We start from the raw sequence: 23,443 nt of genomic DNA, 5'->3' as shown, positions 1-23,443 counted from the left end.
ATGACAATGGGACATTCCCGATGACTTTTCCTAAGTTGCACAGATTGTTGCACTTAATTTGAGTGTTTTTTTATAAAAAAAAATTCAATCAATATGGACCTAAATAAATTAAATGGGATCAGATTCAATCTCACAACCTATCCAACCGAATCTGATCCACTTATATCCCAACTAGTGATGAATCTGCCCTTCAAATCGTGGAATCATTGAATTAAATTTATAGGGAAAATAATTCATAGAATAAACTTTTTACAAGTCTCTCTCCCTCTCTCTCTCTCAAGAATAAAAGGAGAAGAAGACAATAGGTTACTCTCTGAATACAAGCAGGATTTTGTGACGATTCACTGAAATATATATGGTACTATTTCCTCAAATTCTTGTTCTTGTTCCTGTGAAGAGCTGGTTTCACGATCTTTTTATTCTGATAGGCAGCAAATCTCCTCACCGACGGGAGAAGGGAGAAAAGGGTACAGTCGAACCTTGGGCTGTGCTCTCTAATATCGCTCCGTTTATATCTAATTTTAACTGTAGATAGTAGATACACACGAACATTTACTGGCGATATTATCCCTAGTGCTAGAACTAATTGGGTGCGAATTATTACAAAAATATCAAAAGAATATCGAAGAGACAAATGGCCCCAAAAACTGGCAACTGAGAAATATTTTCCAAAATTGCAAGCGTGTACATCATGGTTTTGAGAAACGGCTTTAACCTTTTTCTAATAGAAAATAGAAAATACCAAGTGTGCCACAGAAGTTGGCCGGATCCTTCAAAGTGTTGTTGAGTAGTGATTGTCCATATTACTTTCAATGGTCATCTAGAGCTCTTTTTTTTTTGTAGTACAATGTGGCTCTTTCCATGCTTCCTCCTATACTAGGTTAAATTTAATTTAAAAACATACGTGAAGAGAAGGACGAGAAAGCTTATCAATAACACTATATGCATGATCACGGAATTATGATCAGCACATCAAAATAAAGAATCCTAAACATAGTTCATATGGAATGTGACAAACTGAAAAGTATCTTGAAGTTTTTGAGTACCTAGTGAGGATACATCATTTTCTCCATTAGAAGAAGTGCACTTGATCTATTTGAACAAGCAAAGCAAGACTAGCCGACTAGGTGACATCATCCATGCAATCTCTCCATAGTAAACGATAACATATTTGACTGTGTTATGATTAAGGCCATTATTCTTGGCGCATGCGAACTAAACCAATTGGACTCTTCAATCAATTCACATTTGAATATTATAAGCATGCAATTTCTGTATATTTATCTGATCTCAAATTCTAGACCACTCCTAACATCAATTACTCTACTCACAAAAACAAAAATAAGTTTCGCTATTGAGCTTTTTCGTTCAATCTACCAACGCCCAATGATGGTTTGTCCCAATCAAATGACCTTCAGGAAGTCCCCTTGATATGTTAATCTGCCAATTGCTGTTGTAGTCTCCCACAAAGGCGATAACACAAAAAGCAGTTAAAAAGAAAACCACCAAAATAAATAAAGAGACCGATTCTTGAAATTGATCATAAAAGTAACATCCTTCCGCCCGACCTATAGGTCCGCTAATGTAAAGCGAGGAGTTAAGCTTGAACTGGTGAACTGAAGTAACTTTCATAACCATACTTCCTACAGCTAACACATGCCAGTCTGTTTGCTAGATCTAAGCTATAATATGCCAAACCTCTGCCACATACACTCCCTTATTTTCACATAAGGCCAGCCATTTGAGAATGTGTAAATCTTTGTCGTAAAGGACAAGAAATAATTGACTAGCAAAAAATCATACTAGAGATAAAAGATTGGTGGATCCACTGTTAAGTATATAGCTCAAGTTTCTGTTGGGTGGAAATGCTAGAGGCACGAGCATCCTGCATCTCCGATATGCCAAGTGCAAACCTGAACAACTTTTGAAGGGAGAAAACTCCAAGAGGCCTTGAACTTGAGCTGTAACTGCTTTCATACACATTGTGGTTTCTTACAACTATAACCATTTCATACTTCTTCTCAAGGAGTAGATCAATGACCCGACCAACAGATGTCGAGGTGGTCACACAAGGTGGAGGTCCCCTCATCATTGTTGAGAGAGGTGCATTCAACTGTTAAAATGTAGGAAGAAATGTCACCACCTTATAATATATAAGCTACAGTGAAATCCAAGTTTTTGAATAACAAATTTAGTCAAACATCTTCATATCATAACATAAAAAAGGACAAAAAGTTACGTTTTTGTTGTTTCTATATAGGATACATCAGCAAATAGAAAGAACATCATCTAATTCAAATGAACTAAATAGTAAAGTTAGTGAATATAAATATCCTAGATTTAGTCACACTAGTATTAAAATTCCAATCATCTTAAGGGATAAATAATATAAATTGCTTTAATTTGAGTTATAATAGAAAAGGACTAAGAGGTCAGAATCTATCCTTAGTTAGATCTAAGGTTCGATCATTAACGGTGTGGAGTAAACAATGAAGAAATTATCTGGAACTGGGACTAATTAGTGATGGGTTGCAATGCCACAAGTCATACACAGCCTTGGTATGGAAACCTGCTAAGTGTTAACTTCCAAATTCAGAGAAACCCTGGAATTAAAAATGGGCAATCCTGAGTCAAATCCTTATATTTTGAGAAAATGGATGTTAATGAAATAGGCTTTTGGCTGATGCAACAGATGCATGAATCAGAAAATCTAAAAAAGGAGATATCAGAGGATAACTGAAAGACTGTCAACACTAATATTCAGTCATTATATATGTAGGAGGACAACTTTTCTTGATTCTGATATGATTTTCACTTAATATTCAGTCAACAGGTGATACATATAGTTCCACGGTAAACTGGTAATGAGAAATATTCCTCTATGCATATATTCTTAACTACAAAGTATAAGAAGAGAAAAAAGAAATAGTCCAGGCCCTCATATGCCACAAACTTGGGACAATTCAAACCTACCAAGCTTTCAAAAATAATGTATGATCATTGTAGAAGTGGGGCATGTAACAGAATACTGGATAGAAGGAGATACTGTACCTTGATACAATCACAACGATGAACAATTCCGACACACCTTCCCCAGTCGTCTATAATAGGAATTGCAGGATCCTTGAAGAAGCGCATTACTACCTTGTTCAATTTCACGTTAGCAGGCAATGGATTGGCTTCTTCGAATGGTGTCATATACTTCTCAACTGGATCGTTCACAAAAATCTATAGTTTGACAGGATAGTTAGAAATGGTCCTGCAGCAGTAGGAAAGGGTGTAGAGATGAAATGAATCAGATGAACCTGGGGAAGGAGACAGGGTCTAAGCATAGTATTGGTGAATCCTGACAAAGCTTCGACTCTAACAGCAACCTGATAGAAGTAAATATTGTATATTCATGACTAAGTTCACACATGATTTTCTATCAGTACATGCAATAAAAGATTGAAAAGAAAATTAATTTGTACACTATATTCAGTGCCTGAGAAGGCATCACTTTTAGTACAGTAAATTGACAATTGTTCATAAAATACAGAGAGGACATAGTGACTATTGCAAAGAAACTCATACACTACAGAAGTCCTTAAACAAAATTTCTAGATGAAAAATAGACACTAACTTGCAAAAACAATAGGAGCAGTTCAGCGGTAACAAAATCACTGGTATAAGCTTTCTTATTCGAGCCATAGGGTAAGAATTTATCAAAATTATAGACCTGACTGATCCTTTGTTGCCCTTCTTTTTCATATAATTATTGGTTTAAGTAATAATCTACCACTGCTGTTTTGTCTGAAAGCTAAAGAAAAAAGAAAAAGACAGCGGTTACGAACCATTCCTCCTCTGCTTGTCCAAGAAAAGAATTCCTGCTTGTTGATTATATTTGAAAGAAGGTCTCTAGCAACATCAACCTGTTAATCACACAAAAATTGCATTATGCAAAAGAAAAAGGAAAAGTAAATTACACTGAAAAACTTGTTCACAACATGAACTAACAAAATTTAGTAATCAGGAAGATAGTGGTACTAAAAGTCGTAGAGTTACAAAGAACATACAGAATAAGGTCGTATATTAAAGAAAGAACTCAGTTAGCTCAATAATACAGTATATTACACAAAATTACTTATATATTTCAAGTCAGGATAGGAACATTAGTCTGTGATTGGATTTTTCTTTTTTACAACAGTGAGAAGAATCTTCTTGATGCTTTCAATTTTCATTTTCTTCAGCCATTACATAATCTAATAAAAGAAAGAACACCGTGGTATGAATAAGTCAAATATAAGCCCATCAAAAGAGAAACATCAGTAAGAAAATATCAAAAGGAATAAGAAAGATAACTAAGAGTGAAGAAAGAATCCAACATTGTGAGAAATATATGAATGCCATAAAAGGAAGGCCTTCAGAAATGTTGAACCAAGATGCAGAGACAAGGTCATTTTCTTTTTCAGATGTTCCATTGAGATCAAATACCAAATCTGTGGCATGTTGTGTATGGACAGACAAATTGGAAGTAACTAGCTTGGTGCAACTTTATACATATCTCATGCTTTATTAGTGATATGTGCAAAAAAAGTGTAGGATTTGACAGTCCGGATGCAAAGACACTATTGATATGCATTTGCCTAAAACCTTCAAAATGAGGCAGAGAAGGTATTGCTATCATCTGGTACTAGATTCTTCACCATAGGGGACAAAGGATAAATCTTAATCATCCCATTACCTTAGAACAGAGAAGGCCTAGTCCAAATTGGCAAGAAGTTCTTCCATTAGGCAAACTTCAGATTTCATCTTATTTTTCTTTCCTCATGCCACATTGCACTTAGATTGGGTACCATACCATAGCAATATTAGGTAGTTTAACAAATTCATTCTCAAGTGTCAGATGTGTCACTTATAAAAATTGGGACAGTCACTATAATTAACGGCCTGCAATATATACAATTCTGCTAATTTAACTATAAGATGTATCTAAGTTCACATATTACCAAGATATTCTTCTCAAGGTCTCTGAATCATCAAAATATTAAACTAATCACTAACCTAAAGGTTGATATACATTACTAGGGAATGTGCTCAGATAACATCATTAATGACTTCTTAAGTTCTTATCATGGTTCATAAAATCAAGGAATATGACTACCTGGTAACTATTTACAGCTGCCTCCATAAGAAGCTCATCAGCTTCTGTTTGTGCTGAAGCAGGAATTGACCCTACTGAATCTGACCACATGTGTAAATGAAGCCTCTTGGCCATATCAAAATCCCCCCCTGTAGCAAAGGCCCGCATCATCGAAAGATAGAGATGAGGTTTGGGCTTCAAGCTGTTGTTCGTCCCAGCCTGCTTAACTATCTCTCCAAAGATGCAAAGAGCACCTATAAAAATAAAGAAATAAAATGAACATTATAGTGCCATTAAAAGAAAAAAAATCAAAATAATGATACCAACCATGGAAGCACCGAGAGTTACAGGTTCCTCTCTGATTTCAGAGGATTTTAAGCTAAAAATTAACAATAATTTATCAATTTTATCTTTAAGTACCCAAATAGCTTTGTGCCTTTAACCTGACTAAATACCATTTAAGTGATTAAGAAAATCAGAAGTGGCTGCTTCAATTAAATTCTTTTCAAGTCGAAAATTAATTCAAAATCAACCAAGCTTAGACATTCTCATTAGCTAGAGGAAGAAGCAACAAAGATGAATAACTTTAAAACGAACTCAAATATCATGTTACATTTGATAGAATATAAGGCCAGTGTCAGATCACCTAAATAATGCTAGTAAATGAGATGTTTTCTAGATATGTATTTGCCAGTTATTCTTCCTACTCAGTGTTCACTGTGGCCACAAGCAAATTTTCAATCTTTGCATGCAATAGAATGTTGCTGATAACCTTCAATTAATGGAGCTCGGATTCGAGGGATCAGGCTTATCTTTAAGCTTTCTAATTTGCAATTTCTGAAATTTAAAAGACTTCAATTACTTCTGCTTTATGTCTAAAGTCTGTCTTTAAACTACTTGGCACTCTGCTTTTGTCATACTCAAGAAAAGTACATTATGACTTACAAGATGTAGGATCACAAAGTTAAATCTCAACAATAAATGGCAGTCTATATCTTGTAGCATGTCATTTACTGTTGAACAAGCTGCACCTTTCAGTGTATCCAATAGGTTTCACAAATTTAAAAACAAAAGGAAAGAAAAGGAAGTCATGATAAAAGAAATAAAAACCAACAATTAGATCAGTCCACAGGTTACCCTTCATTGACCCGCAAGCCAGCAAGGAATCAACCATTGCAGTATATGCGATCCTATCAATAGAAAGAAGCACTGTTTTCATCTCCACCACAATCTTCAAAACTGAAATCAGGTCTCTGCAATTTGCTAAACCCTATAAAATGTTTACATATCTTACTCACGGGAAATAAATGATGCAAAGACCATCACTCAATTATAATCATAATTAAGTGTAGCCATTCAAGTAAAGTAAGAGAGTAGATAATGATCAAATTTATCTAATTGTAAAAGAAGGAACAATTATTGAACTGCATTTGCATGCAGCTATCATCATAAACTAGTACCTTAAGTAAACAGGTGTAGGTAATAGCATCCGGAAAAAGTTCATAGCAGTTACTCTTTTCAGCTTCTTCCTGCAATATAATATGATAACTTTTCATATAATTCATAGCATATGCTCTATGTAAGAAAACCAGCGCTTGAAGCTAAAAACTGGCCTTTCAAATACTTGCTTGGCACCTTCATTTCTGCAAGCAACTGGATTGCCTTATCCATATCTCCAGATCTTACACAAGCAGAAACCAGTGTATTATAGGTCAACTTATCAGGCTTCAACCCTTGGCGCAATATCTCATCTCTAACAGTTAAAGCACCAAGTGGAAAATCGGTGTTTATATATCCCTGAAGGGATTCAAGGTATTAAAACATGCTGCAAAGTATATGCGCTTTGACAGTATGAGAGACCTAAAATCATGTTACATAGTTTTAACCTTTCAGCAATATGAAAATGTAGATATCAGCAGACAACATAACAACCAATTATTAGGCTACCTTCATTAGTATGTTGTACAATAAGACAGAGTCACGCTCCTCACAAAGCACATGACGAGAACGTGCAACAAGAGCATTTGCACGGCGCATATCTCCTACATGTAACCAGGTGCAAATTAGAAAAGTATCCATATAGCATGGAGGCCAACATATATGTAGAATCAAGCAATTATTTGCACACTACAGAGCAATAAATCCCTAGGATCCTATGACAATCAGAAAACACTTGCAGGACTGAACAAATTTTGACAAACATTTTTCAAGATGGTTTATTATTACTTGCAGTTCTAAGAATTATCAATATCTATAGTTAAAGTTACCAAGATATAACTTATCGTTATGCTTTTTCGGAATATCTTCTAAGTCAATATCAATTTTCACATGTTTCTCTACTATTGGCGCACAGGCTTGTCCATCTTTGGTGGCTTGTAACATGGACGCTGCTCTCTCATCTTAAAGAACAATTCTTAAACCCATATATATCAAACTAACTAATCTTCTGACCAGTTTAACTATGAAGGTGTCATGGGATTAAAAAATCAGAAACCAGTAAACAATCTGATTATTCTGCAATCTTACATTAACACCATAATTACAAAGTGTTAATGTAATTATCAACCTCAAGGGTTTCAAAATACAAGCATGATATCATTATGCAAGAATGGAAGCAAAAGCAAGGAAAAAGAAGGAAAAGGCTAAAAGGCAAAATATGTGAAAAACAATTATTGTAGCAGAGTACAAATACATTTTCACAAATGGTAAGTAATTAGGCTCAACCAACCTGCTTCCAGAAGAGCATTTAATAGGCCATAGATGAGTTGAGGTGATAATCTTGGATTCCCAGTAGCAGTGCCTAGTTCAATAGATTCAAGAATTTCGAATGCTTCATCAACCCTTCGGGCCTCACCCAAACCCTTCACAAAATCATTATATAGTCAATGCATTTATAGGTAAAGGGACTCCAAAACCAAATGCTCATAATGCTGACTCAATCCAGGGAAGCATAAACCAGAAATAAAAATGAGCTATTATCACTTAGATTGTCAGCCAACAAAATAATCTAGCTGCCAATACCATACATGACAGCCAAAATTAAAGAATGTAAATCATCAAGTACACAGTTCTAAAACAAAACTGTATGCAATCATGCATCACATCCGCAAATGCCATTACAATTGTCCAAGCTTCTTTTCAATGAATTTACATAGAATTGACGTGAAAGTCAAAATGCTCTGTGGAAGACTAAATACAGCAAGCTCTCAACATGAGATCAATCTCTTTACATTTTGTTCCTACTTCCAGACCAAAGAATTAAACAAAGATAACTAAAGCAAGAGAGGGATTTGCTTGGAACCTATCAGGTCAATTAGCACTATAAATTAAGTTCATGTAAACATCAGTATATTCCAAAAGTTTCCTTAGATATGAAAGAGACTAAAAAATGAGAAAAATATATGACCTTGACATAAAGAGGTGTCTTGATATCAAAGGCACAAACTAACCAAAGAATAAGTGAACAGAACACCCCATCAGATGTGGTCACAAATGAGATAAGTAAAAGGATGAAGCAAAAAAGAAAAAAAAAACCCTTACAATGGAAATAAACCATCTTCTAAATGCCAGCTCAACATATGGCAGGCCAAGGTACAACATAATGCCAACCTAGCACATGCGGTCCTTATCCTCGTCAAGACCAAAGCCAGAGTTTCAAGTAAGCTAATGTAAGAAACAAATCATCTAATAGTGAAATAATAAACAATCATATTGATCGATAGAAATTAGAAATATCCACATATACCATTTTATGCCCCCAAGTTCTTAAATAGCCATCCATTTCATGCTTAACCAACTTATATCAATCAATCTATAAATAACATAATGCTGGCTATAGGCTGGCTTGTTCATGTTCTTTTTATGGATCTAGACTGTGCTTAGGTCTTATGCTGGTGTACTCAATACAGAGCAATCAAAAAACAACATCAGCATATGGAACACATAAAAGGTTCCATAAGCTGCTACCTGAACTACTGTAAAAACCAAAATCTTACAAGAAGATGCTAGGTTCCAGTGATAGTAGTCTGATAAGATCAAAGTCATTCATTCAAAAAATGCTTTATTATAAAAGTAAGATTTCTTAGAACTATATATCAGAGATATTTAATCAAATTACACACACTATATTTACAATTCATAGATTTCCCAGAGCATTGTCTAACATAAGAATCAGTTAATGATTTATGAGCCTTAGCATAAGCAAAAATCATCAGAAGTCGTATCCAACTCTGTATCTCATTTGCATCATCATCATCATCGACTATGGACAAATAAATCCTCCTAGTAAGGTACTAAGTGTTAGGGTATTTGGTTCGTACATAAATGATACTTATTTATGAATTAAGTCTCCCTTAAATATATTTTAAGGCCAAACGCTTACTTATACACATTTTATCAAACTCTGCATACGATAAGTCACATTATTAGTTATGCATAAAATATTGCCACAAGAGGAGACGTGCCATGAAGTTATGCACATTTCTAAGCTAGAGTTCTAATTAGTGAGAAATAACCAAAATATCTCCTCTATAACTAATCCCTTTCTACTTTCCCTTTCTTCCACCAACGTGCAAAAATCCTATCCTGATTTCTATTAGCGAAAAGTATCTAAAATACTTTCCTCCATACCTAAAGTACTTGTGATCTATTAAAAGTAACTAGCAAGAACAATCATCTTTGCATAGCAAGTTGTAAATATTTATCTTCTCCCATTCAGCTTTATGCTATCTATTATGAGGGTATTTTAATCTTTTCATTGTAAAATGATCTTATTACCTACACTTATTCACAGTTTAATAACAAAACACAAATTTTTACATAAACTTATTCAAGATAATTATTACAGTTTTGTTCACATTTTGGAAACAAAACAACAAAATTGTGACTAAGGTTAAAAAATTACCTAATTGTATCTTGAAAAATCATATACACGAACATGAGACAGAGGAATAAAATTCACGGCTTCTAACTGCTTAGGATTTTGGATAAATGGCTATCTAACACCAAAAATGGTTTATCTCATTTCTAACACCTTAAACGAAATCACATGAAAACGCCCTTCACAAGAGAAGTGTTTACCCCGAGCCACATTTAAAGTACATATTAACAGAATTGAGGAAAAAAATCTAGTGACTTCTGAAGATTAACAGCTGAATAGGTGCACAAAACTCACTCTCAGGGTCACTTTAACCCGTCAATATTTCGATTCGTTCCTTTGACGATGAAAAGAGAAAACTTAAAAGGAGAGTATACCTTCACCAAGATCCCATACGAGATGCTATCGACGCCACAACCCACAGGTTTCGACATCTCTTCAAATACACGGAGAGCTGAATTTATGTCCCCGCAGTGGACGCAGGCCTCCATGACGGCATTCATTACGATCGTGTTCAGATTTCCATACCGCTCCTTCGCGATCTCCACCTCCTCAAATATCTACCAGACGACTCGCAATCCTCAAAAAGATCACACAAAACACCAAAAAATCAACTCAAATCTCAAGAAGGAAAGGAGAGTAACCTGATTGAGTTGCCTTCGTCGCGTGAGATCGACGATTCGGGATGTGAGTCGACGGAGATTGGGATAAGCGTGGAGCTTCGGAGGTTTTGAGAGGGTTCTAGGGATTCGTCGAGAGGAAGAAGGGCTTCGAGAGTAGGAGGAGGAGGTGATGGGAGGAAGGATTCGGAACGGGAGATTTGGGGAGATGGAGGTTTCTTGGAAGGGGAAGAGCGATCGTAGACTTAGTAACTGCGGCATCGCATCGGCGCTACGCTGCCGCTCATACTACTACTGCGATCGATGAGAGTTGAGGGATAAGACGTACAGCCTACGGAGAGTGGTCACCGAACGTTGAGGATTATTTGGCGCGTTTTGTAACTGGATCGGGTCGGGTCGGGTCGGGTCTCAATTGACGAGATCCGACTAGAATGAAATTAGTTATTAGTGTCTAGGTGAGGATTTGGGCATAATTGCCATCATTGCTATTATTCTTTAATTTTATCATTCATTTTTATTTTTTTGATAGATTCAAAACTCATAAATTAATTATAATTCAGACAAAATAGATTAATATTCCTAATCTTAAATTTATAAATTATATAACTATAAAGACATCACTATAAAAAAAATGAAACATAACAAGCCAAATTCACACAAAATGGGATAGATCCATACGATAGGCATATAATTTTTTTTTAAATGACAATTTCACAATAAAATCATCCTCTATACGCACCTAACGAATCGACTTTGCTAGCTCTGATAATTGAACACCCACGATTTTCCAATGAATTCCAAGTCACCCTTAGCAGTGCTGATTCAAAGCCATATACTTCAAACAGAATAATAGAAGCACATTAGAATAATGCCAATCGCCATTTCTTATGTTTCTTTTACATTGCTTCATGGGGCATTTGAGTCCTTACTGGAGGTATAAAGTGACACAAGAAGGCATCCAAATTATCACTTTACATCATTTATTCACCAATTCCTGTTGTACATGATGGTCTTAAATATAGGCATTGATGATGTACTCTGCATAGTCCTACTTGCATCTAGGGCTATCAATATTAATGAGCAGCTAAAACTTGGCTTGAGGGGGCTCGATTTGATTTGAGCTCGAGCTTACTAAATCTCACTCAAACTCTAAATCATCTTTCACCTCATCTCACATCCTTATCAAGTCATACCTCGTCCTCCCTCCAATGAGAGAGCTTAGAGAAACGAAGGGAGAATAGTTTGAACCAGGGTTAGAGTTTGGTTGGCAATGAATTACAATGGTTATTGAATTCTCCAGAATTGGTGCAATGAAATGTGCGTGTTGCGCATGTGCCTTTAATTGTTCGATTTGCTAGAGACGTAGGGCCACACCACCATCCTCGTCGCCAAGTTCTTTGGTTGCATATACCTTTTAGTCTTCCTTTCTATCATCCACGAGCACTAATAACTAAGTATGAATGAGCTCACCATCCACTAAAACGCTAGCTCGATAGCACTAGGTTGACTATGATTTTGAGATTTAAAAATATTTCTTGAAAAACTTTTGTAGCTCTGTTACAATCTTCATTGCTCGAGATGTGTGAGAGGATTATTAACCTCGTGGACAATGTCGTGAGGCTTTTGTGGATTGAGAAGATCGACTTATGCCAAGCAATAATGGAGGCCACACTCATAGGTAGCAGAGCACGGCATAAAACGGTGACAGATATCAACAAAGGAGAGGAGGAAAGGTGGGTGTTGACACCGTAGGATATGGAGATGTAGTTGAACTTGGCAAGGGAGAGCATGGAGAAGTGACCGCAAAAAAAAGGAAGTGATACTTGATGGCTCCGCTCGAGTTCAACTCGATTTAAGCTGAGTAAACCTAAACCAAAAACAGGCCACAAACTAGCTGATGCTAGGCTGGTTTACACTCCTATTTTGGATACCACGCAACAATACATAATGGCATCCAATTATGTGTACTATGGAGGATATTCACAGCAAGAGATTTGCAAATACTCTAACATCGTTGTCATGTTTGCTGAATCCGGAGTTGTCACTTGCAAGTTGACCAGGTCATCTAATACAGTTGGGCTGGGCCGGGCCGTAATCATTGTACGCTCCTCAATGTACGTAATAAAGACAGGTGGTCCAGATCATGGTATCCTACCGGCCCGTGTCGAAGGCCAGCCCCAGCGTCGGACTGGCAGGAGGGTGTGAATTCCAGAATTCACCGTTACGGCCATCCAATAATGCGCAGAAAACCAAACCAATGCCCAGGCCGACAACATAAACCGACTCGTGTACGAAACCCCCTTGCGGGCCAAAACATCGCAGCGTGACGAAAGCTCTTTTTTTTTTTTTTTTCTTTCTTTTTCTTAATCGTCTAATGGCCCCGTAAGAGTAAGGCCGCAAATTCGAATTTCGTAGTCCGAAGCGGATGTAAAAGGACTCGAACCCACCGCAGGAATAAATCATTCCGCTGGTTGCCATGACGCCAATAGTCCGCTAAAAACGAGATAAATAGGCTTCCCTCCGCTCGTGTCACAGAAAGCCGCCACGTGGTACCGACCTGGCATCAAGCCACCGCCCTTTCTGCCCTCTCTCGCCGTGAGGCGAGCGAGGGCGGAGCCCAGTAGAGAGAGAGAGAGAGAGAGAGAGAGAGAGAGAGAGAGAGAGAGAGAGAGAGAGATGGCGGTCTTCTCGCAATGGCATAATCCTAACATATTCCTCCATCTTTCTAGGCACTATTAGACAACTCACTTGTCTTGGTTCGATTCCCTTCTCGACCCTCTTCTCATTTCAATCCCGTCTTTTCGCGAACTAGAAAAGAAGTAAGAGGAGAGGAGGAGCGATTCGGTCGATCAAGGATTCTCTGTTCCCAAATCCTTGGGAAGGTATTTTTTTTTCTAAAAGGTTTTAATTTGTATTTCCAATCTGGGCCCTTTTATATGGTTCCGAATTTATTAGGATAACGAAAAAAAGGGAAGAAAAAAAGAAGCAAAGGTAGGTTGAACCTTATAACTTCATCGGTGGTTTTTTGGAAAGTTTGGATCTTTTTTGGTAGTTTGTGATCTTTTCTTGATTTGGGATTTTTTTTGGATGAAGCCCTGTGAGTAGTAGGATTAGGAAGCGGAGATGGGATTGTACTGATGTTTGTTATTTGAGAAGCTTCGTCGTTTATTTGAAGACTTATCAGTAGAGAAGCCTTTAACGTGGAGGTGTTTTCTGGAAAGAGGCGATGGGGATTGCTTCCCACGATTTATTCTCCTGAGGAGCTTCCCATGTGTAACCAGGGGTGCCATCAATCGGAGCCACACCCAATTGCCGTCGTTAGTTGTCGATCTGTACTGGTTGAGATGGATTCTACTGCTGCTGTCTTAGCCTCCGATGAGTCCCCTCGCATCGCCAAGTTCTTGTGCAGCTTTGGCGGGAGCATCCTTCCGCGCCCGTTGGATGGGCGGCTTCGCTATGTTGGTGGCGAAACTCGGATTGTCACCGTTCCACGAGACATCTCCTATGCAGACCTTTTGGCTCGGATGCGCGAGCTGTTTGATGGGATCGATATCATTAAGTACCAGCAGCCTGATGAGGATCTTGATGCTCTGGTCTCAGTTGTGAATGATGATGATGTGATGAATATGATGGAGGAGTATGACAAGCTTGTTGGAGCCGGGGAAGTCTTCACCAGGCTCAGAATTTTCCTCTTCTCTCAGCAGTCTGACAGTGATGCTTCCTCAGTAGTTGTCCATTTCGACACTGATGAGCGGGAGACCGAGAGGAGATATGTAGATGCCCTCAACAGCCTTACCGATGCGAAAACCCCACCGCCTGCTGATGTAACAGAGCACTTCTACAGGACTGCGAGCATTGAGGGGGGATTTCCCAGTCATCTCAACTTGCGCCAGTTGAATATTCCTCACACATCACATGTCCCGTGGTATGGCGAGGTGGATTCTCCATGGAGCCCTGCATACTTCTCTCCAGGACAGCATCCTGCCCATGATCATAGGGAGTTCCCTCCATCGCCCTCATCTGCCAGGTTTCCTGTTGGACCAGGGGAATTTGGGGAAAGGATTTCGGAGGATTATGTTAGGCAGTCACCACACCTGCAGCATTATGATCACCAGTCCCCACCTCAACTGGAGAACATGGTGTGGCTCCCCCCCGGAGCTAGAATCCAGGAAAAGGCTGGCTTTCCAAGCAATTTGGGGCATTCACATAATGTAATGGACGGGAATAGCATTTGTGAGCATTGTCATATGGTTTTCCAGAGGGGCCAAGGTGTGAGCACTGATGTGCGGTATTTTGATCCTCGTTGGAAGCATGTACAAGCTCATCCTGAGCAAACAAATGTCGGAAGTGATTATGCTAATCACTTTCCTAGTTCATGTGCTGATTGCTATCGTAGTAGGGAGACATACCTGTTAAACCAAGACGTGAAGTTGGACCATGGTGTTTATCTGAAAGACCAAGGCGAGCAGCACTATGCTTTTTATAATGAAAGCCACAGTCATGAGAGGGGATATGTTATGCACCGCACTCATGGTAACCATCGACTTGAAGAACCGAGAGTGCATATATCTGGAAATGGTAGGGTGGCTGAACACCATGTTGCCGATGGTGATCCAATGAGTATCCCTCTTGTGCATGGAAACTTTTTTGATGGTCATTCAGTGCCTCCAAACTTCATTAACAGTGATGATGCTCATTACTTTCAATCTGGTATGGAACATGGGAGTGAATTGCTTCGTGCCCAACAAACAATAGGAGGTGGTCTGCACTCTGAAATTTCAGGCTTTGAGGAGGGCACAATGCGATACGTTAATCACCCTTCTCCATATGTTGTAGATGGTCCATACCAAGTGCAGCACAATTTGACACCAATTCAATCTCTAAGGAGGAAAGTACAAGTTCCTATGCGTCCAGGAACACCATATGAGGCAACAGCTTTTATGATGCCAAATGGAGGAATTAGCTCAGGTTTCACAAAGGGTACACCAGATGGAAGCCCAAGGTTGCCACTTGGGGCTGATGACCAACTTCAGAACCAATGGTCTTTGTTGCATGACAATATGTCGCAGAAGACTTGTGGCTTTGATGGATCTCCTGGTCAAGAGCATCCTCACCATAGTATTAAACTGAAACCAAACATCACTGCTCAGGATGTCAAGCTTTCCGTTACCCCTGATTCTATTCATTGTCAACCTGGTATACAATATTTGGAAGTTCCATCTGAGACAATACCAAATGCACCCAATTCCTCATGCTTAGTAGGTGGTACAAGAGTTGCTTCTACTGCTTCTGACATTCCTGATTCATCTACGATGGACACCAATATTGCTTTGAAAGCTCAAAGTTCAGAGGAGAAAGATCTGCTTGGAGAAGTCCATGAAACAAGTCACACAGAGGCAGCAAATGGACCAATTGTCAGTCCATTTGCAATGAATGTACAAGACTCACAGTTTGATGTAAATGGCACAAAGCTTACTATGGCGGAAGGCTATGATTCGAAAATTTATGAAGCTGATGCTAAAGTTTCTTACGAAAATGGGGAGATTTCCAAGGGAAATTTGGGTCTCTTGCCGGAGTTAATTGCTTCAGTCAAGAGGGCAGCATTGGAGGATGCTGAAGAGGTGAGGCCAAATGCCAAAGGAAATGCTGATTCCAGTGGTTCATCTGCTTGTGATAAGAACAAATCACTTTTACATGAAGTAGTACCTCCGGTGAGTTAAAGCTTGAAACTTCAAAAATATTAAGATATTTCACTTACTTTGTCATCAAAATCTTTTTGATATGCAGAACACTAATGCTGAATTGCAGTCTGACTCTCAAGAGAGTTGTGAGAATACGAAAATTTCCAAGATAGAATCTACAATAGCAGAGACTGATGCTTTATCTAAGGGGCTACAGGTATTTTTTTGCATTTTCCTGTTCTGATGGTTACTTCATTCTCTAATCCCATCAGATCTTCAGTTATATTCAGTTCCTGTCTTGCAGACAATTAAGAATGACGATTTAGAGGAAATTAGAGAACTGGGATCAGGTACATATGGGTCTGTCTTCCATGGTAAATGGAGAGGTTCAGATGTCGCTATAAAACGAATAAAGGCTAGCTGCTTTGCTGGGAGGCCATCTGAGAGAGAACGCTTGGTACTTTTCATGTCTCCCATATCCACTTTACTTCTTATTTTTTATCTACTTATTTCAAATTCTATTGGAATTAGATTTGTTTCTAATATCTTTCTGAGTCTTGTTTCCTGCTTTTTTTGGTGTGGAGTATGCTCTTAAATTCAAATGATACAATTATAGAGTTTTTTTTGACATATTGATGTATGGAAATGTTTCTTTTAGAAATGTGATTTGACTTGTTACCAAGTCTATAACTTTTTAATGAGATGGACTTAGTTCTTCTGTTTGTTACCTTCAATAATGAGTGTTTCTTAATAGAACATTGTGTAAGAATGTTTTCTTCCACAAATGTAGAATGACTATGAGTTTGAGAATTTAGCCACATCGGCCTCACCTAGTTTGATGGTACAGCGTGCAAATCTCTGCGCTGACATGTAGATTTTACCCATGGAAGTAGCCTCTTGTGGGTAATGTTTTGCAATTCTTATCTTTGAAACCCACACTTGACCTCTTAATCAACATTCAAAAGCATATATATTAATGTGGATAGATTCCTCGTTAGACATTCAAGCAACATGTTTAAATTTATCTCGAATATCACAACCCTTGTATATATTTGAAATCAATATCGTATATTGACTATGAGGGTAATCCTATCATTATTATGAACAAATATATGATATTTGTCTAGCTTGTCATGGATTTCAATTACAATCACTAGTTTTGTCCCTAACATTGTGAATTTTAGTTGCCAGTAATTTCTTCTCAAGAATCCCTTGGATTTAGTATGAGATCTTTTGAATTTTCTTTCTTAACTTTTATTCTAACATCTTAGATCTTTTCCTCCCTTCTTCTAAGATGGATTTGAAGTCCTTTTATGTCCTGTGAACATGATTCAGATGGCTCCGTTTTGTAGTCCTTTCATGATTCTGCCATATATATGTAACCTTTTTTTTTATCTTCAATTTTACAACGATAAGACCTGACAGGTCTTTCTTTAGTTGACTGACACTCTTTTGCTGTAGTTTTTTTTAACCTTTTATTACCAACCGACTTAATTTTTGTTTGGATCTTTCTCACCTGGCTTTTGAGCAATACAAAGTTGTAGATTTTAAAAGACTGATATGTGACAATTCCCTCTTGGGTACGAAGGTATGCATTTATTATAAGTTACAATGTTTTCTGGCAACCTAAAGAACATACTCAATTCAGAAATTTAGCGCCTTTTAATAATATAACCTCTATTACTTCATTTGATTGATTGATCTTGATGGTAAAATGGACCAATCATGTTAACCCTAATCTTAGCTGTTGCATATTTGGCTCTTTTACTGTCAACGTGGCATGCTATAAAATACTTGTGCTATGCCTGCTTTTAGACTGCCCTCTATAGCCTACCTCAGTGAGTATAATTGAGTTTTAACTGAGAACCAGATTGTTCATTTTGGTTTCACTAATCTAGAGGAGAAATTTGCTCAGAGCCACAGCGGTAGGTGCTCTGTTTTTATCTCTAAGGTACTTTTAAGGATGTTTATTATCTTGATTTGGGTGTTAAACAAAGAGGCTGTGGAATATTAAGGTTCACTTCCAAGTTCCAACCTATCTCTTTGACCTTTCTTTCTTTGAATGTCTGTATTTGATTCTTCCGTGCTAGACCATCCAAGAAGGCAGTGCATCTCTTTACGTTTTGCCTGCAGATTTTACTTTTTGTGACTATTTAACTTGTATTGGCACTCATTGTATTGGACTTATATTCATGGTTTTATCAGACTTTAGCATAAGTTACATAACTTCTTCTTCTCGCCCTCTTGATGACTTCTTTTGGTTTTCAAGAATACCTAAATCACTTTCTTGGCAAATGGATCTGATGGTTATACACAAACCTGTCTTGTAGATTGCAGATTTCTGGAAAGAGGCTCTGATACTTAGTTCACTGCATCATCCAAATGTAGTTTCTTTCTATGGTGTAGTTCGTGATGGCCCTGATGGAAGTTTGGCAACTGTTACAGAGTTCATGGTCAATGGATCTCTTAAGCAATTTCTGCAAAAAAAAGACAGGTATAACTTTTACTTGTCATTGCATATAAGTTCTACAAGGATGTTGCTTCATATATCGTGAAGGCGACGTACTGGTAGAACATGTATGATGTAGCAATTCTTGTTACGAATTTTTAATGCAGGACAATAGACCGGCGTAAGAGACTAATTATAGCGATGGATGCAGCATTCGGGATGGAGTATCTGCATGGAAAGAATATAGTTCATTTTGATCTGAAATGTGAGAATTTGTTGGTAAACATGAGAGACCCGCAACGACCTGTCTGCAAGGTATGATGGACTTCGTTTTATCTTTGTGTGTTTCAGAAGTTGGTACATTTGATTCATGTGCATCTATCTTCTGTGGTGAGTTTAACTCGAATTACATTGAAGGGTAAAACATAGATGTGGTTGTTAGTGTGAATCTTGGAGCACTGGTTTACAATTATCTATCTGAAGTCTCCCGGCAAATTAGCTTGTTATTAATTGCCTTTCTTTACATCCCATGTTGGCTGAAGTTATAATTGTGTTTTTAGTTGATTGATCATTTGAACTTCCTTATAGATTGGGGATCTAGGTCTGTCAAAGGTGAAGCAACATACCTTGGTGTCAGGTGGTGTACGTGGAACCTTACCATGGATGGCTCCCGAGCTTTTAAGTGGAAAAAGCAACATGGTATCAGAAAAAGTAAGACTAATTTGTACGTTGGATGCAATTTTTCCATTCTTCATTTATACTGACTAATGCTCTTAGATACTATATTGAAGTTGCATATTCATGTTTTCTCTATGAATAACACATGATGTTTTCTCTTTTCCTGCTATGCGTAGATTGATGTTTATTCATTTGGGATTGTCATGTGGGAGCTGCTTACAGGAGAAGAGCCATATGCTGATATGCGTTGTGCTTCCATAATTGGTACTATTACAGTATTAAGTATCTTGACTAGCAAAACTTTTATTTCTTTGATTTAAAATCTGGGATTTGTTTATGCTCCTTGGCCTTCTCCATGGGTGTATGCATGGATGAGTGCGGACAGGCTGTTGGATGTGTTTATATTTGCCTGTTGCGTCATATATACTTGAAGAGTTTGAATAGAAACAGAAAAAGGGTCCTGCTTCTGTCCCCATAAAATTTTAATTCTTTTTCATGCTAAAATTTTAATATTTTATTGCCAATAATTTTAAAACCAATTGGTATGTCTAGCAAAAAAATGCACCTACTCTGCACACTTTATGGAGTGGTGAGTTTGAAGCCAGATACTACTCATCTAGCAAAACACTTCTTGAAGGCATTCTTAAAGAAGTTTTAATAACCTGATCGACATGGTGATTATATGACCTCTTGGTTGTAGCAAGTTTATCATTCATGCACTCTCTTTTAAAGCTGAATGCATATATAGAAGTTACATACTGCACATCCACTGAATAAATTATTTGTGGTTTACAATCTTCTGATCAGATCTAGACTTCCCCAGGAAAGCTAATTGTTGGTCTCTCAGATCTCTCTCTTCCTAGTTCACCTCATTGGAACTTATTTATCTCCTTGCCCCTGTTCCTCCTCCCCGTTGTAATTACCAGTCTGATTTGCATGATTTCATTGAAATTTGGCTATAAATCAACACGATCAAGCTGGAGAATAACTCCAATGGTTGAAGTTGCATATGATTTTTTCTTGATTATTGTTTTGGTCATGTTCCTTGTTTTGTGGCTTTATCTTGCAGCTAGTATTAGATACTATGTTGCCATCGTTGTAGGAAGCAGTAGGCGCACTGTCAGTAGGGGTGTAATTGAGGTTCAAGCTTATTGAAATTAGTTTTGAGCCTATCCTAAATTATCAAGCTTGAATTGATTAGATTCATCTTGAGCCTATTTTGAGCTCGAGCAATTTGATAAGCATATTCAAGCCTAATTTAAGTTTGAATCAAGCTCGACTTGAATCTAGATTGAATTGAATCTTGGATGGTCTACATTTAATAAGATAAAATTAAACATGTAACAAAATTTAAATTCATTTATTATTTATAATTGTTGGAATATAAAATACAAAAACTATAGTTATCTAAGAATTTATGCATTTAGAGTAATTTGTGACTTGAGGTCATGGGTTTAATTCCTGTTATGCCTTCTTTATCTGAAAACATAATATTGCGTCCATTTAAAATAAACTCACATTTTAGACTCATCAAAATGTCTCAGCTCAGAAATGATTGGTGTGTTATAAATAAAAAGTAGAAAAGTCACCGTTCTCTAAAAGCTTAGAGCAGTTGATGACTTAACAATATGTGCGCGCGCACACACACATATATATTGATAAATGTTAATAAATGTAAATCGAGCCTTATGGACTCGAGCTTTGATTGAGCTTGTGCTCAAGCTCGCCTTGAAATTAATTTTGAGTGTGATCTAAGTAACCAATCTTGACTCATTTCAAAAATGAGCTGAGCTTGATCGAGCCGAGCTCGAGCCAACTTGATTATTTTGACAGCCCTAACTGCTTCTAGTATCATTATTATATGCGAGATCCAATCTTTGAGTTCTATTTAGTCCCGAAAGATATTAAATATATTAACTATTAGGTCAACTAATTTTTTCAGAAAACCAGAGATCTTTTAAAGTTTTAACCACCGGCCCCTGCGCTGGAATTGGGTGAAACTCCAAAATGTTCCCAAATTTTTCCAGACCAAGACCAAAACCAAAACCAAACTTGAAGTGGAAACCTTTGACCTTGTATTTATCTATGCAACATTATATTTTACAGAGAACTGTTGTCCATAGAGCGCATACTCTTGCCATGCTGAATCTTAGTATAGAAATGTTCAGTTTCGTATCTTCCTTATGCCAACTTTCACTTCCACCCCTCTTGATTAGTTTGAAGATACTCTTTGGAAGCCAAAGGACTCTGACCATGATGTTCTATCTGTTTGAGTATTTTTTTCCCTTTCTGGAGGAGGCATGTAGATGCTCAAGGAAACATACTTCGCACTATTCTCAATTTCCTTATTCAAATAGCACAGAGTTCAGGTCTGCAGTTAATTGCATTTCATTCCTATGTGCAATATCGCAATAAATTGTTTCATAGCTTGGTTCAACTTTTTAATTATGTAGAGTCATTGACCACACAATGCTTAGAAAATTTATCAAATATGAGATGATCACATCATATGTACTAGAAGTATAACTCTTGGTGCATTAAGTAGTGCATGATGATCACATCATATCCCAGATCCAGCTTTTAGGTCTTCAGAAGTCTCTAAAGAAACTTACATTTGGGATATGTTTCCTTCTTTTCTGTAATTTTATTGATATAAATTTATGAAGAGAGACCTTTTCATCTTATTTTTATTGTCATGTTTAAGTTTGTGAGTAGCTGTGGCTAAAGAGATTTACATTATGCATTTCTAGGGGGAATTGTGAACAATACTTTACGCCCTCAAATCCCGACCTGGTGTGATCCTGAATGGAAATCTCTGATGGAAAGTTGCTGGTCGTCGGAACCGTCGGAGAGACCATCTTTCTCGGATATCTCTCAAAAATTGCGGAAAATGGCTGCTGCAATAAATGTGAAGTGAAATGTTGTTGATCATGGCAAGGGCTTAATCTCATTTTCCTCACTGCATGTCTTTGTGATCGTTCAGCAAATTACCCTCTTCCATCGGGCGCCTGATGTTTCATAAAGCATCCAGATTTTCTGTGAGAGTTTTGTTTACCTATATCTGGACTCTGCTTATGTAGCCATACATAGTTCTTATTCTTCATATGCGCAACTGCTGTTTTATGATATTGTACAGTGAAGTGCTTTCCTAGTAAAGGGCACGAGAATTGGTGGATATAATGGTTAGATTTATACCGTCTCATTAAATTCTTTCATCTGAGAAGGTTATTACATTATTAATTCAATTCTTGCCTTCTCTTTTTCAGGAAGTACCCACATAGAGCTTCTAAAAATCTTTGGCAGTTCTCTCTCATCAGTATGTTATAATCTGTATCCACTGGCTGGATCTGGTTGTAAATATTACCTGGTTTTGTACATTCTTCTGCCCATATGGGTGAAAGGTTAAACACATTCGAATAGTATCCTCTTATATCTTGTTATGTTATTTTGCCCCCACAAAAGTAAGGAGTGATGAACCAAAGTCGGAGGTACATAAATAAGTGAATAGCCTCTCAGACCTCTCTGTCATTTGATTGTGTAAAGTCTCAGAAATAAATACATACACTTTATGTGTAGAGTTTTATGATTGATTAATTTGATTATGAATGTAGTAGAATATCTTCCTTTTAGGGTGTATGTTCTATTCGGGTTGACAGGAGAAAGACAAATCTAGCTCTATCTCTGCTATTTTTTTTTTAGATTATTTAGTATAAAGTAAGGGCATCCAGCATATCCTAATGATGTTGTCAATTGAAGTATAGTTATTATTCATTAATATGATAAATGACAATGTAGCTAAGTGTCCTTTGAAGTACTCTCAGACATCGAATTATAAAATAAGCTCCATAAAGCCTATAAATCTTTACCTGAGAAGGATCAAGTCTAATATAAGACAGTCCAACAAGAACACCTTAACTAAATTTTTAACGCTTTGCTTTTATTATTATTTACATCCAAAATTTATTATTTAGCTCCAAATATAGGACCTCAAAATTACTCAGACATTAGATTTCTTAA

General features: G+C 37.3%; 2 protein-coding genes across 4 annotated transcripts; one reads left to right on the top strand and one right to left on the bottom strand.

The window, feature by feature from the left end:
* Window positions 1-1,511: 1,511 nt before the first annotated feature.
* Window positions 1,512-10,953, bottom strand: LOC140783962 (pentatricopeptide repeat-containing protein At5g10690). The gene is made up of 12 exons (XM_073131131.1): window positions 10,643-10,953; window positions 10,376-10,558; window positions 7,851-7,983; window positions 7,070-7,164; window positions 6,758-6,919; window positions 6,583-6,651; window positions 6,260-6,392; window positions 5,144-5,376; window positions 3,834-3,911; window positions 3,306-3,374; window positions 3,052-3,228; window positions 1,512-2,113 (listed from the first exon to the last, which is right to left on the bottom strand). The coding sequence occupies exons 1-12, from the start codon at window positions 10,877-10,879 to the stop codon at window positions 1,832-1,834; spliced, it is 1,851 nt and encodes a 616-aa protein (XP_072987232.1). The 5' UTR covers window positions 10,880-10,953; the 3' UTR covers window positions 1,512-1,831.
* Window positions 10,954-13,079: 2,126 nt separating this feature from the next.
* On the top strand, window positions 13,080-23,020 carry LOC140783948 (uncharacterized). 3 transcript variants are annotated; one of them, XM_073131111.1, is made up of 11 exons: window positions 13,156-13,500; window positions 13,574-13,609; window positions 13,712-16,329; window positions 16,406-16,516; window positions 16,604-16,756; window positions 18,630-18,793; window positions 18,916-19,063; window positions 19,337-19,459; window positions 19,603-19,690; window positions 22,177-22,608; window positions 22,693-23,020. In XM_073131111.1, the coding sequence occupies exons 3-10, from the start codon at window positions 13,888-13,890 to the stop codon at window positions 22,341-22,343; spliced, it is 3,396 nt and encodes a 1,131-aa protein (XP_072987212.1). In that variant the 5' UTR covers window positions 13,156-13,500; window positions 13,574-13,609; window positions 13,712-13,887; the 3' UTR covers window positions 22,344-22,608; window positions 22,693-23,020. The 3 variants fall into 3 exon arrangements, with proteins under 3 accessions (XP_072987218.1, XP_072987204.1, XP_072987212.1); XM_073131117.1 differs by lacking the exon at window positions 13,574-13,609 and having other exon boundaries at window positions 13,080-13,500; window positions 16,427-16,516; XM_073131103.1 differs by lacking the exon at window positions 13,574-13,609 and having other exon boundaries at window positions 13,080-13,500.
* Window positions 23,021-23,443: the final 423 nt, after the last annotated feature.

This window comes from Typha latifolia, chromosome 1 (genome assembly GCF_019914945.1).
Source record: "Typha latifolia isolate L0001 chromosome 1, TyphaL0001v2, whole genome shotgun sequence".
NCBI classification, from domain to species: Eukaryota; Viridiplantae; Streptophyta; class Magnoliopsida; order Poales; family Typhaceae; genus Typha; species Typha latifolia.
The sequence above is the reverse complement of the archived record's forward strand: the minus strand, read 5'-3'. Positions and strand labels throughout refer to the sequence as shown.

What these genes read in the sequence shown, in the direction of transcription:
- LOC140783962 (XM_073131131.1), bottom strand. Translation starts at nt 10,879, where the DNA reads ATGCCGCAGTTACTAAGTCTACGATCGCTCTTCCCCTTCCAAGAAACC. An exon ending in CGTATGGGATCTTGGTGAAG is followed by an intron (nt 7,984 to 10,375) that starts GTATACTCTCCT and finishes GATTTTGTGAAG; the next exon opens with GGTTTGGGTGAGGCCCGAAG. An exon ending in GACCCTGTCTCCTTCCCCAG is followed by an intron (nt 3,229 to 3,305) that starts GTTCATCTGATT and finishes GTCAAACTATAG; the next exon opens with ATTTTTGTGAACGATCCAGT.
- LOC140783948 (XM_073131103.1), top strand. Translation starts at nt 13,888, where the DNA reads ATGTGTAACCAGGGGTGCCATCAATCGGAGCCACACCCAATTGCCGTC. An exon ending in CATCTGAGAGAGAACGCTTG is followed by an intron (nt 16,757 to 18,629) that starts GTACTTTTCATG and finishes CCTGTCTTGTAG; the next exon opens with ATTGCAGATTTCTGGAAAGA. An exon ending in GCGTTGTGCTTCCATAATTG is followed by an intron (nt 19,691 to 22,176) that starts GTACTATTACAG and finishes ATGCATTTCTAG; the next exon opens with GGGGAATTGTGAACAATACT.